Here is a 17,841-nt window from a genome sequence, read left to right on the forward strand (position 1 = left end):
TCCTTCAGAAGTTCTTTATTGATAATGAAAATTGCATGAGCATGACTGCTCGCTTGGGAGCTGATGTAACAAGAATTTTCTCGCTTATATTACACGTTGCCACATCACGCACAGTTTCTGAAAGTCAACCAACTCGTGCAGCTCTCTGTAGCAGCACTAATGCACACCAGCAGCTTCGCAAATGTTCCACTTTGCTGGTCGTCGGGTTCAGCACTCAGAACGGAGGCAGGGGGCTTGTCAGGTACAGCAGCGTTGCCGTCTCTGCGGGCTGCAGCATGGCTGTGGAGATCTGTCCGATCACATCACATGTGTCCTGTATGGGCACGGTCGTTATCACGTGCTCCAACCCTGGCACCTCAGCCACTGGTCCAGACATGGCCGGGGCGCTGCTGCCCAGGACATCTGGCAATAGGGAGAGGGAGAGACGGGTTTTCGAGTCGAGTGTGCAACTGCTTGCACAACATTAAGGGGGGGATTCAGCTTTAAAAGATCACCGACAGCAGCCTTGACTTAAAAAGAAGGAGCACATTCTGAAGAGACCCAAATGAATACAGCTAGGCTGTCGGCTGGCAACAAAGCACTTGCTCAGACCTCAAACTGCTGAGTAAACTTTCGAGATAACTGAAAAGATATGAGAAAGATCCACTGCATGTCCGCAACTCCTAGATTGGGAAAGTTGAAGGCGCTTTACTATTGTATCCTAGTTTTCGATCACGGCTTACCATTAATTAAAAGGCCACCCAATGTGAAGATTATCTGGTGTGTTATAAGACTGTGGGCAGTCTAAACCATTCTCTCTCGGCAATAAAAGTGACGAAAGTTATTGACGTGATTAAAAACAGAGTGCTCTCATTTGCTCGCAACACTTGGCAATCGTAATGATGTTCTTTACGTTGCTTCTTGCAGTTCGTAAATAAAACAAGCCCCTTCATGGTTGCTTCCACTGGAAAACAATGAAGTTGTACAAATTCGGGGAAGACTTCCCAACACTCTGAACTCTTGCAACCTTTTTCCTCGAAATCAGGCAGGATGTGATTTCAGTAAAGCATGCAAAAACATCAACTTCTTTTCTCAACTGCAAGAGTGATGGCAGTGACAAATATAGTTCTGTGATCGATTGATTTTGTTGCCTTTGTTTGTTGTAGTGGTAACAGTGTAGTGATTTTGTTGTAGTGGTAACAGCAGTGACCTTAAAGGAGCCATGAAGAGAAAATGCAAGTTGGTTTTATTCGAAAGATTTCATGTTTTATAGTGCCCCCCCAGCGCTTGTCCGGATACAAACGGTGCTTTATTCACTGAGAAATTGAACAATTTAGGTTAAAATTTTGATTTTCCCGCTCAATCATGCGTTTTCGTGGCCCCAAATGACATCACAGGAACCGACCGCTCTGCAGCCTAGAGTACCTTCATTCACGCATCCGCCGTACAGGGTAGACCCACGTATACGCTGGCGCCGCCATTTTCGGTTGCTCGCTCGCCGCCGAAGCAACTCATTGTGTCAAAACCGCGCTAAAATTATCGCCGCAACGCGGTTTACTGAAGAAGTTTGAATCATATTGTCTGTTTCGCGTTGCTAGGTCTCGTGGGAAACGAAAAGAATAACGCGTTGAGCCCGTTGGTCCAATTGCGGCGGCACGGGACCGTTCAAAGGTTGTCTCCACCCTGTACAGCGGTGTTGGTTTGTTCCCGCGTTTCTTTACGTTCCGTAACCTAGATGGCGCCACCATACCGTGGCAAGCGTTTGGTTTGTTTTTGCCCGCATTTAAACCTGGCTTGTTTTTGTTCTGGGAGAAAATATTCGTTCCCTGAAACAGTGCTCGCTCGACAAATGGGGTCACGTAAGACACCGTTGCTTGCGTCAACCGGCCAGTGTCGTCTGAGACAACCCCAAGCCCCGTAGTGCTGTGCAGCTAAACCAAGCATGCTGTGCGCAGTACGAACAGCAGAACGCATCAGTACTTCTATGTTTACATGTGCTTTCGTAACTTCCACTGTTTGTCCCATCATTCTTATTGCTTTGTAAAGAATGTGCCCTAAATTTAAGCGCAAATCGCTTGTTCGTCTAGTTTGTAAGCTCTACCTAATTTGCGTCTGCTTCTGCCAGCCTCCGCCAATTGCAGAGCTTAGCTCATGTGACATCATAGGTTCTCTGCGGGAAATGAGCTGGTGGGTCGCATGACCATTCCCGTTTTTCCTAATTATGTAGCTTATTTGAGCGAAGTTTACGTTAAAAGTGGTGTCAGTATGATTCTAACGAGACAATCTTTTGAATGAACCAAACTTGTGTTTTCTCTTCATGGCTCCTTTAATAACGAAAGCAAGAAATTTTTTATCACTTTTGCTGCTCATTTCAGCAGGTCTGAATGGACTTGTAACACAGTTCTAAGTTTACTATAAGCGATTCCTCTTTTCTTACAGTTTTCTCTGTCTCGACATCCTAGACGTCGTTTCTAGAAGTTTCAACACCTACATTTTTTATTTCGTAAACAGCCCAAACGTACAAGGACAGAGGAAAGGAAAAGACACACAACCGCTGATTATCAGTTCCGACTTGCTCAAACGCTACATAAATTCATTATGCACTCGCACACAGACAGTATCATTTCTTGTTTTTCTTTCTTTCGAGAACGGGAGAAATTTTAGAAACAAAGCTTTGGCATGCCGATTTTCATGTCCATTTCCACACTAAACAACCCCATTCAAGTACCGTATTTTCTGGTGTATAAGTCGCGTTTTCTTTTTCTGAAATTTTCGTTGCGTCTTATCCACCGGTGCGACTTATGTATGGAATGAACCCGGTTCGCAGCGGCCGCGCGTGGCCAGCACACTTAAAGAGACACGGCTGTATGGTCTAAATGAATCTCAAGCCCACCGCTACGGTGTTTCTCATAGCCCATATGTCGCTTCGGGACGTTAAACCAAAGAATTTGCAGCTTTTTCTAGTCAAAAACAATGATAATGGCCTGCGACAACCGCGCGCCACTTTCTGCCGTGGGCAGTGACTGCAGTTCGGAATAAATTCAAAGTAATATCAGAGTCCTTCAATGCTTTACTGGTCACGAAACTGCTCCGTAACTCAATGGGAGAGCTTCATATGCTGCGTTTGGCCGCCGCGCGGTGGCGCCACCCTCTCACTGAGGTCACTCCTCGGGCGGCGTTGCGCTGGCTCGAACGGCACAGCCGCGGCGAGTTGTGTTTTTTTTGTGCGGGAAAAAATGTAACGTGCATATCGCGCTCTTGTGATGCGACTTAAGTAGTGCAACGACGATGCCGAACATGTGTTGCGTCCCGGAAGGTCGTTCCTTGTACAACGATACCACAGAAAATGTTTTCTTGTTCTGTTGACCGAGCGACGGGCAGCTGCGTGTGAATTGGAGGCGCGCCATCCCAAGGCAAGCAACGGGAGATTTCAGCTTCGATTATAAGTGTGCGACAGTGTGTGGAAATGCACTGTGTGTGAGAATGGAAAAAGCAATGTACCATTCTGAGGGCATCGTGGACCTAGAATTGTACAAGGCTAACTTAAAGCCGGATTTTTCTCATATCAGTCAGGTTGTAGCGGTGCTTCATTACCTGTTTGCAAACTTGTATTACCTTGCGCTCAGGCTCGCGTGTAAAAAAGCTTTGGGACGTCTATTACTTTTCATATTTCCGCGAATTATCCCTTAGGGTTCGTTTTGTTTGTTTTGTAACCGCGCGTTGCCGATTCCGGTTTCTTATCTGGCGTTTCAACCGGAGCGCCCATTTGCTCTGTTTGTCGTACGTCCCGTCAGGTGATATTGTTTGATATGGAAAGGGTGCCACCTTGTCGCTAACTTGATTTTTTGTTTCTTCGACAATGTTCTCGATCCTATTTCCATGGATCTGAAATTAATAACGTTCCGAGAGTAATGCATGCATAGCAAACGCCGCGCAACTCACTTTATCCACGTTCATCTGTGCACGTCGCACTGCGGACTGCTTCTTCGACATTTGTGTTTCATTCTATTCTTTTGTAGTGCAGGAGATCGCTAGCTCGCTGCGTTCAGAAAAGCTTTGCTTCGTTCTTGGCTACGTGGAAATATTCTGTTTTCTCCGTGTGCTGCACATCGCAGCGCGAAAAAATAAATTTTTGTACGCTGGACCACGCTCTTTTGTCTCCCTTCGTAACATTGCAATTTTTTGTTGCGTGTGATAAAATCAGTTTTATTGTTCTTTTTTCGCGTCCTGTTTTTTCAAGTATTGCAAAGCGTGGATGCAGAAAGACACATGATGCAATATATATCTCTTTGTGTTTTGATCCTTCGCGTTTCTGCAGCGTTTTTAGATGTTCTCAAGTATGTAACCACTCATCGAAACGACAGTACTATTGGGCTATCTCTTTTAGCGTTCTGTGCATTCTAGAGCAATCAACGGATTCATTAAGCGTAGTCTGAACGACGCGTACTTGGTTTCTTTCAGTTTTTTTATTGTATTATCGATAGGCCCGCAGCAGTCAGTGACTACACAGCTACCGTATATGTGGTAATTACAACTTTGCTTTAAGAAAAGAAGCAATTGAGATTTAAAAATCCGTAAACACGACTGCGCAGCGCTTGTGCCAGAGCACACAGAAGCCGTTGCCGTTCGCGGGCCGAAGTCTACGGTAATTTACTTCGAAAAATAAAACACCATTGAAGGCAGGTGATATACACAATGACTAGACTATTCATCGCTAACTACTACGAAAAAAAAAACACTTAATCAGCGCGCTGACACCAAAAGCAGCAAGCGTTTGCACGCCAGGAGCTGGCCAATACGCCGCACGCGCGGCGGCTGGATGACCTTCGTGCGGCGGTGGCGCCTGTAGTGGCGCACGCGGTCCCTATATGAAACGAGCGCCGAAGTTTCGTGACCAGTAAAGCATTGAAGGACTCTGGTAATATCAAACTGGGTTGCAAAAATAAAATGCAGCTTATAAATTATTACAGAGGGTTACTCTGAAGGAGGTAAACGTGCTGCTAATTTTTAAAATGAGAGCTTGCGGATAAGTTTCGATTTTCGGGCCACTTCCTGGCGCATCACTTTCGTCCGCCATGGCACCTTTATTGCGCTGATTTACGACAGCACGTTAGAGACGTGCGACGTTTGGAGAGGTGGCCAAATCGGTCTCAGACTCTTGGGACTCCATTTCTACAAAAACAGTTGTAGCCGGGTTCATAAAGGCCGGAATGATCCGTTCCGCGAGTGGTGACGACGTTGGCGAAGAAGACATCAGTGAGTCGGAAGACGACAGCGATGTGCCGGCGGAACTCCCACTTGAAGTTGCTGAATTGTTTGTTAGCAAGTCAGAGGAAGAAGGCTTAGATGGTTTTGCCTAAATGCCGTCTGTAAGTACATGCCATCTGTGTGCATCAATAAACCATTTTTGAGAAATTAGTGCTGTCTAGACTTTGCACGTGTCTAGCCCTCCTTACCGGGCGATGCGTTGATAGGCGGCGGCCGCCGCAACCATGTACTTTTGCCGCTCTCTCTAACGATCTGATTCACTATGAGTTTACCTAATTAACAAGTGCGTCTTGTACACAGGTGCGTCTTGTACACCGGTGCGACTTGTATACGTTTTTTTTTTTTCCGGAAAAACTGTCATTTTGAGGGGGGTGCGACTTATACAAAGGGGCGACTTATGGACCGGAAAATACGGTATAACAAAGTTCTAGCATGCTATCTCTACGTCACTCTTCGCGCCTCTGAAGAAGTGTAACAGCAACAAAGCCCAGCAAGACCACCTACCTTGGAATGTCTGGTGGGTGTGGTGAACAACCGATTCCTCGGGTGGCGGGGGCGGTAGCAGCGGCGGTGCGGGTGGGTTCAGGTGGGGCGGTTCTGGTGGCAGCGACAGGTGCAGCTTCTGGTGTCGCTTTAGTGCGTACTGGGTGTTGAACTTCTTGCTGCAGCAGGAGCAGCAGAAGGCGCGGGGGTTGTTGTGCACCGACTGGACGTGCTTGCGCTGCACCGACCGCGTCTTGAAGGCCGAGCCGCAGATCTCGCACAGGAAGGGGCGCGCCGTCGAGTGGATCGCCTGGTGCTCCGACAGGTGCGAGTGCGTCCGGAACACCTGCGTACAATCGTCCGCCATTGCTACTGCTGAAGAAATTTCGGGTGGAATGCACTGAAACAATACCCAAGAACGCGCTAAAGCAACACCAGAGATGCACAGTATGCCAGGTGTGAAGCTCTGAAGTAATTTAGACCACTGGAGCTCTTTAAACGTTCATTGGAACTTGTAGAAACACCTATGATACACGCTGTGTCATAGTGCATGGCTGTGTAATGATTTAAATCACCCGACGCTTTTGAATTTGCACAAGAAGTTTTGCACACGGAGATTTTTATGCCTCATCTCCCTCAGCAGCATAGCCACAACAGTCGCATCTGTAACGTATGACATTAGTATTAGGCACGAGAAGGTTACAGTCCTCATGCCCTGCTTTGCCGCAATATTGCTTTGTCCATTAGAGAGTAATAATAATAGGCCAACAGGTTGCAGCAAGGTTACTCTGGGCCAACCAACAAGGCAAGCAGTAGCACCCCTGTTTAATATGAAACGAGGGAATGAGAAGTCCTAGATGCTGAGGTTTTAGAGTTTCCCTTCAACCATTGGAACACTTTAATGTGCGTCAAGCATATCAAAGTATCCAGATAGGTAGAACACATCTCATGGCTGCCTAAATGGCTTAGCTGCTAAGAAAACACTGCAGGCTTCAAAATGAGTGGCACATGCATTCCTCATGCACGTTACTTCGTGTCACTTCAAGCTTAACAAATGGGTCAGAATTCCTGCTCTTCCATACCAAATTCAACATGCACAACGAGCACAGCGTATGAATGCTCTAGACAAAACCACGGCACTCTGCGAGTGGTTTTATTCTATTCATAAGACTCGGACCTGGCCTTTGTAACTGAAACCCCATTACTATGCTTTGTCCCAGGCTATAGCAAACTGCAAGAGTCAAGTGAATGTCTAATTCAGGGGCAGCCACAACGAGATGACACGCTCTACTGGCTGTTGTAAAGTGTACGAGTGCATGCCCCACCACAAGCAGGAGCCACACATCACTGGGGCCAGAAAAAGAAACACCAGCAAGGACATGTGGCACGTGAGCAGCGCTGAAACCCCCCGTTTGTCTCTTATGTGTTGGTGCTCTGTCTGTCAAAAAACACCCTTACCAGCAACCATAGCCCCAACCATCTCCTAAAACTATTTTCAAGAGACAACATGCTATGTACTGCAAAATACCGAGCAAATGACCACCTAAAATTTGTCGATAATCATAAAATATTTGGGGTGGGCACCTGCTACTACGTCTCGGCACGGAACTCTAGAATCAGCACTCAAAGGATTTGATCCTTACATGGTCTGATGACCGATCATTAAATTCAAAATGACGGCCATCGACATAAACCACCACTACGAGAGGCAGTTGCTCCCTCCGTAAAGTTTGATGGTCCTGCCTGTCTGTTGCTGGTGTGTGCTTGCTTGTGTGCTTGTTGGGTGTACTTTGTTGGGTGCTTGACGTGCCTTTGCCGTGTTTTCTTTTTTAACTTCTCCGGGACTAAGGACATGACACATGGGTGCCTGTTTGGTCTTCTAGGACAGTGGTTCTCAACCATTACTGCCCCGGGGACCCCTTTGGGGCTTGCGAAAGGGACGGGGGACCCCACGATGGAGCATATGTTGATCGGTGTCGTAATGTCAAACAATTTGTACTTGCAGCTTACGTCGCCCACACACTTATCCGATTCCCGCCTTTTCTGCTTGACGTTAATGACGATGCGCGTCATAATGCTGAACAATTTGCTCTTGAATCTATAAGTCTGCCTTTTCTGTGTCTGTTTCTTTTCTTCTCATAGCTGGCGTGCTGTGCAAAAAGCAGATGTTAAAATATGTGCTACGCGGAGAAACTAAGCGTACACGTAATGTGGCAAAGCCACCTTTTTGCACTGCAAGAAAGTGCTACAGTTAGCAAAATCGAGAAAAATATGGCGGGAGGGGGGGGTTAAGCTTTGAGCGAGGCTTGGCGGACCCCTCAAATGTTCTCGCGGACTCCCTGGAGTCCGCAGACCCCCATTTGAGAACCACTGTTCTAGGAGAAATCGAAATGCCAAGAAAAGTGGAGGGTGGGCACTTCGAGCATGGGCAGATGAGATTACAGTAACTTGACATAAGCTCGATGGCCTCCATCGCTGAAAACCTGGCCCGCACCTCACACCAGAGCCAACTTTCCCACGGGATATCCCCTCCCTCTGACCTTGTGGCACTGTGGGCAGGGGAAGGAGGCGGCATGGGTGCCCCCCTCGTCATGGGGGCTGGCGTGGGTGAGCTGGTGCTGGCGCAGGGCGTCGGCGCGCTTGAAGGCCTTGCCGCACCGGTGGCACAGAAAGGGCCGCGCCCCTCCGTGCACGTTGGCCCGGTGCCGCACCAGGTGCTCCTTGCGGTGCGTCTGGTACCCGCACTGGCCGCACTGGTGCAAGGGAGTCCCACCAGCCCCGCCCGGGAGCGTCTCGCCGTCACCTGCATGGCGCAGCCGGTGCCTGGCCAGCAGCAGGGGCCGCGTGGTGCGGTAGCTGCAGTGGGGGCACTCCATGGGCTGCAATGCGAGGGGGGAGTCAATTAGATTGACCGGTTAACCAACCAGTGACTAAAAAGCAAGGCCTAAAGCCTGTTCGCTTCCTTGTCCGCATTGTCCTGTCTGGCAAAACGGGTTCTGCAAAACACTTTTTTCATCTTCCCGAAAACCGGTTATAGGAGGCATTCATTAACGTGGAATGCATGTGGGTAACCATGTGTGTGCGCCGCCATATCCGTGGGAAAACGTCTGTTGCTAAGGCGACGTTGCGGGCACGGCTCGTGACCCCCAGATCAGGCACCCCTCATCTCCTACATGCCTTCATGGTGGCCAGGCAGGCGGTGGGCCACGACGTGACCTTATGTTTCCCGTGCAAGGCGTGTGCGAGTGATTCGATAGTCAGTTGTACCGCGATAGCATTGGTTACGTGGAAAGCCATGGTTCCGCTCATGAGTGCGACAAACTTATCTGCAACTCAATCCCAGCCTCTGCGCACACCTACGAGCGGAGTCGCTCGTAACGCAAAGGTTGCAACTTAAGCGCGGTGGTCCGTTTGACAGCAGGAACTGCACCACTTCCAAACTGTTGCCCACTGAATGCAAAGTTATACCTCGACGCCAAGTACTGTTGAGTGCAGCACAGTGCGATCTACCTACCGCCACACGTGTATGAAGTAGCCGCCGCAGATCAGCTGATTGCCAGCCGCCGCGCTCTGTCAAAGGTGAGTTGTTTTGCTGAGTGTGAAACATTTAGCGCACGAGAAAGCCAGCACTAAATCGGCGTACGCGTTAAACATTTCTCCCAAGAAATTGTTCAGTTTTTGTACTCGAGCACAAATTAGAGGGCACTTTCCAGACAAAGCCGTGGATACGGTGCGGGTGCACTCACGTCGACATCCGCGGCGACAGCCAAATGCAGCGTCCGACTTGTGCGCGCTGTTCGCAGCCGCCGTTTCATCTTCTGGTGATGCGAATTGGTCGAGGGCAGGTAGGGCGCCACCACATAATGCGAGTGCGATTAATAATACAGTAATCCCTCGTTATAACGAAGTCAGCGGGACGGCGAAAAATTTCATTATAAGCGGTGTTTCGATATAAGCGACCACTCAAAAAAAGTTAAAGCAGTTGAGCTTTAATTGCACCACAACTGCAAGGAACCGAACACAATTTATTCAGTGGAGCATAGCTCTATTTAGGTGAAAAAAAAAGGCAGTGAGCTTTGGCTGTTTCAAGTTCTTGCCGGGCCCATGCAACCCCTGCTCCAATTTGATCAAGCAATGCATGAGGCCGTGGTCGGAGCCCATAAAAGTGGCAGTGGCTGTGGCCAATTTACAGGGGACCGTGCGGATGTCGTGCAACGCTACGCGAGTGTCGCACTAGAAAGCGCTGCAAATGCCATGGCTCGAGTCGGAGGCTGTGTCTGTTGCGCTCAAAGAACGATTAACCGCTCATTTTGGGTGCACAGCGCAATCATGAAAACTGAGCGGTTTTGCAGTAGCGGCTTTTGCATGATCTCTGAGAATTTTTTTCCCGAGGTGTGCAGCAGTGCAGTTTGCAAAACAAGAATTTTTCGGCGCCCGTTGTCAACGACACTGCTAATTCTACGGTTCGAGTGTCGGTGTTCACGCAGCGTCGCGTCCACGCAATTGACTAATGTCTAACAAATTTAATGACCCTACCCCGCATTCGGACCGTTTGTCTAAAGTAGGATGGCGCGAATCGAGCATGACCGGCTCGAGAAAATTGCCAGGAAAAGACCAGCTTGCGTTGACCCGCGATGTTGGCAGCCTGACTCGCTGCTGGGTCGCCACCGCTCGGCCATGCCTCCGCTCGCCACTTCGCTCTCAGCGGGTCCAGCTCTTCGTGCACTTCGAGTAATGCGGCCTAAAATGCATGCATTTGGGTTGGGACCAGAATAAATTTCGAATAAAGTGATGTTTCGAGTAAAGCGATTTCGTTATAACGAGGGATTACTGTATATCTGTTGACGCCACTACCGATAATCGAGTTGAAACACAGCAGACGAGGGACGCTGGTGTGTGTTTTTGTTTCTTTTTCTGCGAGATGCGGGCGCAAAGCGAATGCACTGGCACAGTGTCCACCGACATGGCCGTTTTCAGTGTTTCCAAGCGGAGAAACCGCCCGCTAAACTTTTCAACGAATACTACCTATACGGAGGAGAATCCGAATTTTCTTCAGAAGCAACTTTTTTTTGCATGACACATTCTGTGAAAGGAGACAGAGATGAAAGAAAATAGGCTTAACTGCAGCAGAAGCAGAGAACACAAATGTAGTAGGATATGGCTGAACTCAACTCAAAAATCAACTCTCATGCAGAGTTTTTCTTCTACCTGTACCCCGTCCTTGGCACCATTTTCTTTGGCAAACTACGAATTTCAGCCAGCTAAAGCGTCTGTACTGCTTCACGCTGGAAAATACCTCCTTGGTCTCTTCCCGGCAGCAAACAGCAACGTTGAATGACTGCACAAAGTCATGAGTAACGCAGAGAAAAAGCTACTACAGCAACCATTTTAAACTTGGCCTGTTCAAGTTATTACACAGATGCCCGAAACTTCCCTAGCTATGCTTGTTATTGCTCGAAAATCAACTAATACGAAAGCAATCCCACTCACTGCACCTATTGCAAACAAGTTAGAAGTGTGTGCCAGTAATGCTGCATCATGTGTCTACTAAGCTGCTCATCATGCCATTTCCAGGTAGGTGTGGCCATCTGGCTCCTGTTGCTTACATGACGCGTCAAAGGTAGCAAGCTTTGCGCACACTAAAAACAAGCACTGGCTTCCATTGAAGTGCGAGTTGCTTTCATAAAAAGTGTACACATTCTGTGAAAAAGCGCCCGCAGTGCCTTAAGAGCTCAATGAAAGTTTGCTTATACCAAAAGCACAAAATCTTACCAGTCTTAGTAACACACCAATTTTAGCTTTCCTCACCAAGGTATTTAGTGCACAATTTCAACTACCTTCACCGGGCTTTAATTATAGAAAAAGGGAGAAAAAAGGAGACAGAGCAAAAAAATCCTTCACTGGCAATTGTCAGGTAAGGCTATCTGGTACACACCAAGCCCAAGTCCACTTCACTACTATACACAAATGAACTGCTGAGAAGACATTCTCAAGAACAATACAGATCATCCAACAAGATAAAACAAAGGCCCTAGGGCCTGCATTAAAGCCATTTTTTATGTGTCGGTACCCTTCCTTGAGGAGACAGGCCTCATCAAATGGCTGTAGCCCAATGCCTCCCGGCCAGCCTTACGCACCCCTTCTCTCTTTATCTCTCTCCTCTTTCTCTGTCCCTATTTGTTCTCACATATCCCCTTTCACTCCCCCTCTCCCCTTCCCACGAACTGCTGGGTTGTATTCTCGTGAACTCCCCAATGAGTTCAAGATATCCCCAGTTCAGTTCTTTTCCACTTTCTATTTCAATAAATCGCTCACTCACTCACTCACTCACTCCCTCACTCCCATGAAGCGTTACGGGCAGACAGGCAGGTTTCCTTGTCGAGTTCACATAGAAATGATCATGCATTTTAAAGGAAAGAACACCCTGAAAAGTGTCAAACACTTCGCACTACGAATGAAAGGTGCCATGTTTTGGGTCCTCTGCTTTTCAATTGCAGGCACTGCCAGTGGCCAGCCTCTTTCTGTCTCTGCCTCTCCCTCCCTAGCAAGCCGCCTGGGGAAATGAGTGGAACGCACCTTGCCCGGGGCCCCCCGTGCCCTCTTGGCCCGGTAGTGGCGCATGCGGTTGTGTCGCAGCAGCAGCTTGGGGTCGTCCGTGCTGTAGCTGCAGTGGGTGCAGCGGTGCAGCTGGCTGCTGTGCGTCGCCGCGTGCCTCCGCAGGTGGCCCAGCCGCATGGTCGTGAAGGGGCACTGGTCGCAGCTGTGCAGGGTGCTCACCTGGACACACACACTTCAAACTTCACCCCAACTGAACTGCGCCCTTTTCACTCACGACACGCTCAATTTCACGCACCACACAAAGGGGGAAAAAAATGGCTGCGGCTTAACTCAGCTAACCTTGGATATGCAAAGCAAAAGCTTGTTTGGGTCTTGGTTTCGCTTGGTTAACCTTTGATGTAGCTGTATCGCGAACCACGTCTCAAAGCCGTTTGGTTCCGTGCGACGCTCACAGAAGGAGGCCGGGCGAATGTGCCGTTCCTCTTCACCGGGCGCGAGACGAGCCACATTGCCTGAAACGGCCCAGCGCCGTATGCATGGGAGGCTGCGGGGGTGGTCGACTGCCTCGGCCGCAGCAGCGGCGGCGACCGCTGTCAACACCCGCAGTGCTGACAGCGGGTTCGGCGAATTACGCGATGCGCTTTGAGGGGTGTGTTGCCGGGTGTGTGTCTCGGGTCAAAAGGTCACCTTGCGCATCCTCCACGAAATCGCTGGACGATACTAAAGCTTCGCTTTAAAATTTAGTGCTATTCACTCTGTGACGGTGGACGACCAGCAGAGCTGTTTGCGGATTGCTGGTTGGCCGTTCAGAGGGATTGTGAGTAGGCTTCACTGTGCAGCACGCAATGTGGGAAAGCCGGCTTACGAAGACCAAGCTCACACCGATCCCTTTAAAGTAAACTTCCCTTCTAAACACAAATGCATTGCTGGGGAGACATTTTCCCATGGGCAATACATGCCATTTTATATCAAAATATGGAGCACTGAGGGCAAACAGGTGGCTGAAGGAAGAGTGTGTGCCCAAGTGAACAGGAAAAGTGGCTTTGCTCGTCCTAACGACACAAAAAAGCCCCACAGGGTAGTTAGCCAATAACAGCTCCGCCGTAAAAGGAGGGTACGTTGGAGCACTAAGGACGTCATTACAAAGCCTGTTACCTGAACTTCTCAGGGTACACACCCCGTGCTTGGTTTTAAGTTGTGCCTGCAATGCACCCGCTCACCTTTTCGTGTATCTTGATATGTTTGAGATAGTGGCTGTTCCGCTTGGTCTTGAAGGAGCACAGTTCGCAGAAGTACTTGAACGGCGTCACTTCCTCGTAGTTGCGCTTCCGCTTCTGAACTTCGCTAGCTTGCTCAGCCGCTGTTTCGTTCTCAGCGTCTTCCATGACACCGTCCGATGTGCAGCCGGCAACGACCACCGCTGCTGCATCTTCCAGGAACTGTTGCTGCTCCTCTCCCACATCATGAATGGCCGGGATGGTCAAGGGGAGGCTCAGCATGGCATCCTCCAGCTTGGAGCAGTGGATCTCGATGACGACCGGGTTCGACACCACACTGGTGTCACAGCCGGTCTGCTGTTGGGGGGGAGGACACACAGGAAGGGAATGCACATGTTGGTGATATCAACGCTAACTGTGACAACAGAACTAACGATAGTGGAAAAGGATGCCCACACAAGCTGCAACATTAAAGCTCCCTGAATCCTGTTTTAAATAGGCACCTACTATACAGCTAAAAGCCACGACATTACTTTGCCTGTTTAATTGCAAACTTCTGAATGCTGCCTGCCACAATATTAACAACCTTTCTATAGCAAGGACCACCAACTTTTATAAAAGGCCAAATGCACTCAAATTTCACCTCGACCAAATTTATTTTTAATGTGTCATACGTATCACCAAATAGCTGGGACACAAGTGGTGGCCCCTGGAAATGCCTCGTTGATCAGTCAGAAGCGTGTTAAAAAAGGTTCCGCCGCAGACCACGCTGCGCCTGCTGGCGGATTGCGTAAACTGCCATGACGCGTCTGTGACGCTCCGGCCAGCCGGGGCTTCTTCCCCTGGCCAACCACGCAGCTGGAGAAACAGTCGAGCACTGCTGTGAATGCTTCACCTATTTGCTTCCCCGCGCACGCGTAGTGCTTGCACGCAGGCTTGCTCCCAAGCTGCTGACTGTCCGGCCACTCGCTTGCCGGCTGCAACATCATGTCAGTGGCCGCGCTCTCCTTGATTTCATCCACATGCGTATTTCAGCTATTGTTTTTTGCACCTTGCTTTCTTTTTCAGCAGACTAGATGGAAATAGTATTTTCAAGAGTTCGAAATTTTGAATGCAGCCTGCCAAAAAAAAGGGTTAAGAAATACTGTTTAGAGATGGCTTTTCGGGGCCAATGCAGCTTATGTCCAAACAGTGGATCATGTTACAAAGTGATTAGGGATGTTTGAGAAACGGTGAGCCTAGTTAGGAGTGAGACGGCCCATTACAACAAAATTTCGCCAGATTTTATCAACCGTTGTCATGTCGTTCTTCCTTTAAGCTGCTAGTGCTAGCTGCCCTGCACAGCGAGTGTGACGGTAAATTTGAACATAGCACGACACTCCTCCATGACAGGAAGTGTACAATTTCCTGTTGTTTTTCCCACGCTACACTACTTGAAAGATTGGGCCCCACATTACTATTACTAATTCCTTGTGCTTCAAAAATGACACCTGAAAGGTTAGCAATTTCACAGAAATGGCAGCATCATGCACATTTTCAAGGGGTCATAACGACAAAATACAAGTTTGTTACATTAGAAAAATCTGGTGTTTTATACTGCCCCCCCCCCCCCCCCCCCATTCCTTTCTCGGAAACGATGCTTTATTCACTAGGGAATTAAACAATTTAAGCCAAAATTTTGATTCTCCCACTGCATCACGTTCTTTGACGACAGCTATGACATAGTATGGGCAGGTAACTAAAACAAAAGCTAGCATTTTGACTTGTTGACCGAGGCGGCCGCTATCTGCAAAACACCTTTGATCAGCTTGGTTACTACCTGCCTTCCTAGACGGCACAGCAATACCACTCAAAGTCCGCTGTTTACACTCGGTTTAAATTATTTACATTGTGACCGTGAGAGAGCCCGTGCAGGCTGGGCGCACACCCAGCTTCCTCGTCGTCGAAGGTTGGAACCACAGGGTCTTGTACCACTGCTCGCTTCATCATCCTCTCGTAACATTGTGCAGCCACACATGCATTTAGCGCTCCATAGCCAAGTTTTTTGCAATAGCGCAAGGATCTTTTGAAGGCATATGGTGCGTGTCCCACTTTTGCGATACATGCAAGCGTGTCGCTCGCATTGAAATCAGTAGTTTTGAAAGAAGTTTATCGTTGGGCCTGTATTGAGAGAAGCCACACCTGGAATATGTGGTGTTCTGTTTCAACCACCTATGTGCGATGAAATGTTTTGCCGTTTATCCCCTCTATCAGGGTGGCTTTCGAAGTAGCAGGTGGTACTTTTTAGTAAAGCTGGGTTTTGTTACTTTCCTACTGATACAATGGGCCAGGTTTTAAAGTGCTGCTTTCTTGAATTTGTGCATTCCAGCATTATGACGTGGTGTGAGCCATGCATGCTGTCCTTAGAAGGACACTAAAGCATTAAAAGCCGATAGAGAATTGAGGGAACTCCAACAAGCAAACAAGGCCAGTGTACAAAATAGCTGAACTGGCCAGCTTTCCCTACAGCCAGTTGCACTAATCTTTTGCCGCTGCTGCACTAACAAGGGACTATAGCTCTCGTGTTCACCCATCTAAATTGTGACTAAACTTGAGTAAAAAAAATAAATAAAACATTTGACGATATTTCTTTTGAACCACAGTTCACGACATTTGGTCGTGAAGCGCCCCGTTTACAGCCAAAATTTGCGTCTTACAAAAACTTTTTTTTTTTTGGCAAATTTCCAGATACTTATTTCTCCTTTACATGTCCCTAGCTTCCTGTTCTTTTCATAAAAACACAAACTACTTTCTGATGAAGTGGACAACACCAGTGCTTTGAGATTTCGGTGCACATTAAACATCCCCTTGTGGCTCAAATTAATCTATAGCCCTCCAATGCGGTGCACCTCGTAGCCGAGGTGCAGGTTCTGCACATAAAACCCCAAGAAATCTAATTTTCGAATAAACTGTAGTGTGAAAATGTGTGCAGTGCAGGCTATGATACCCGATTTCACACATGACATTTTCTGCATTATTAAAAAAAATGCTGCTGCCGCAAGCCGTTACGTATACGTCTTCCAAAAAATACCGACCTGTTTTGACGCATTAGTGTCCCTTTATGCTTAACACGCACTGCACCCTGCGTATGATATCTAACAAGTTGTAATGCATTTCAGGGTGCAAGAGTAGTGGAATTACCTGAGCATCTTTGTTCAGCACCCCACCACTGCCACTTCCATCGACAGCAGCTGCTGTTTCGACTTGATCAAAGGTATGCTGAAGGGATGTCGGGCAGAACTCGTTACATGCAGCGCCATCAGCGACCACATTGACAAGAAGCGTTGTTTCATTTGCCGAACAGAAGGCGTCCTCTCCTGAGGTGCCCAACTCCGGACAGTCTTCGATGACATCGGTGCCGATAACCTCGTGCGACGCGACGTCAGCGCAGTGGTCGTGAAACGCTATGGAGAGGGCGACTTCGTCTGCTCCCGCGACTTGTTGAAGGCCCACGGCGGCGTCTTGCTGCTGGAGGTGCTTTTGGAGTATCTCGCGCGCCGTGATAATGTCGAGGAACGAGCCGTGGATCATGTACCGTAAACAGGCGTTCGAAATGTCCTCGTGAAGCTTTCCTGGGACTCCGTTCTCGTGGAAGAAAGCCTCGATACTGTGCGGGATCGAACGGACGACTTGGTCTGACAGGAATGCCTGGACGTCGTCGAAGACCTTTACAAAAGGACAAACAAGAATGACATTTAAACGAATCAGAATTACGCCGTGGTAGTAAGGGTGGACAAACTCTTGGACATAAAACTTTCATTACCTCCAACAGGCTGTCGTTTTTTTCTCTTTCTTCTCGAACTCCCGCTGAAGGCATGGCTCTGTTTTTGCATAGCAGAGCTCAGCACACTTGCAGAACGAAACACGCTTCATGACTAAGGTTTGTTTCGGGCGGCAAGGCACTGCGCACACTTCCCAAATCTAAATGATTCGGTGTGACTACGCATGGAACACTAGTCCGTAAATGGGACCGACGCATTTTCACGGACACACAAAAACCACGCAGCACCATGGAGACGTAAAATGCACTTCACTGCACCAGCGGCCGCGCTTCAACCAGGCGTCACGCTGCACCGCGCATTCAGCATACCGCACAAGTTAGACCAACCATAACCTCCTTTATTTCAGGAGGCTATGGCCCAACAGGTAGAAGGTGTCTCGAAACACGACAAAACAATCCCGCAACGTTAGCTGGAAACAAATGAAACGCGTGAGAAGCTTTTCCACGCTACCGATGACGATGACAGCTATGCACGGACTGTCAGCACGGAGCGCCAGTAATGCGGATCGCCGCAAG

The 17,841-nt window shown here is 48.6% G+C and overlaps 1 protein-coding gene across 2 annotated transcripts; it reads right to left on the reverse strand.

Moving 5' to 3' along the window:
• On the reverse strand, window positions 1-17,774 carry LOC144169375 (uncharacterized). 2 transcript variants are annotated; one of them, XM_077698495.1, is made up of 7 exons: window positions 17,308-17,774; window positions 16,686-17,210; window positions 13,509-13,859; window positions 12,307-12,507; window positions 8,271-8,609; window positions 5,752-6,076; window positions 1-402 (listed from the first exon to the last, which is right to left on the reverse strand). In XM_077698495.1, the coding sequence occupies exons 1-7, from the start codon at window positions 17,359-17,361 to the stop codon at window positions 215-217; spliced, it is 1,983 nt and encodes a 660-aa protein (XP_077554621.1). In that variant the 5' UTR covers window positions 17,362-17,774; the 3' UTR covers window positions 1-214. The 2 variants fall into 2 exon arrangements, with proteins under 2 accessions (XP_077554621.1, XP_077554620.1); XM_077698494.1 differs by having other exon boundaries at window positions 13,509-13,862; window positions 17,308-17,773.
• Between the last annotated feature and the right edge of the window lie 67 nt (window positions 17,775-17,841).

The sequence above is a fragment of the Haemaphysalis longicornis genome, unplaced genomic scaffold, assembly GCF_048455015.1.
Source record: "Haemaphysalis longicornis isolate Haplotype H1 unplaced genomic scaffold, Haemaphysalis longicornis Haplotype H1 scaffold_2, whole genome shotgun sequence".
Classification (NCBI taxonomy): Eukaryota; Metazoa; Arthropoda; class Arachnida; order Ixodida; family Ixodidae; genus Haemaphysalis; species Haemaphysalis longicornis.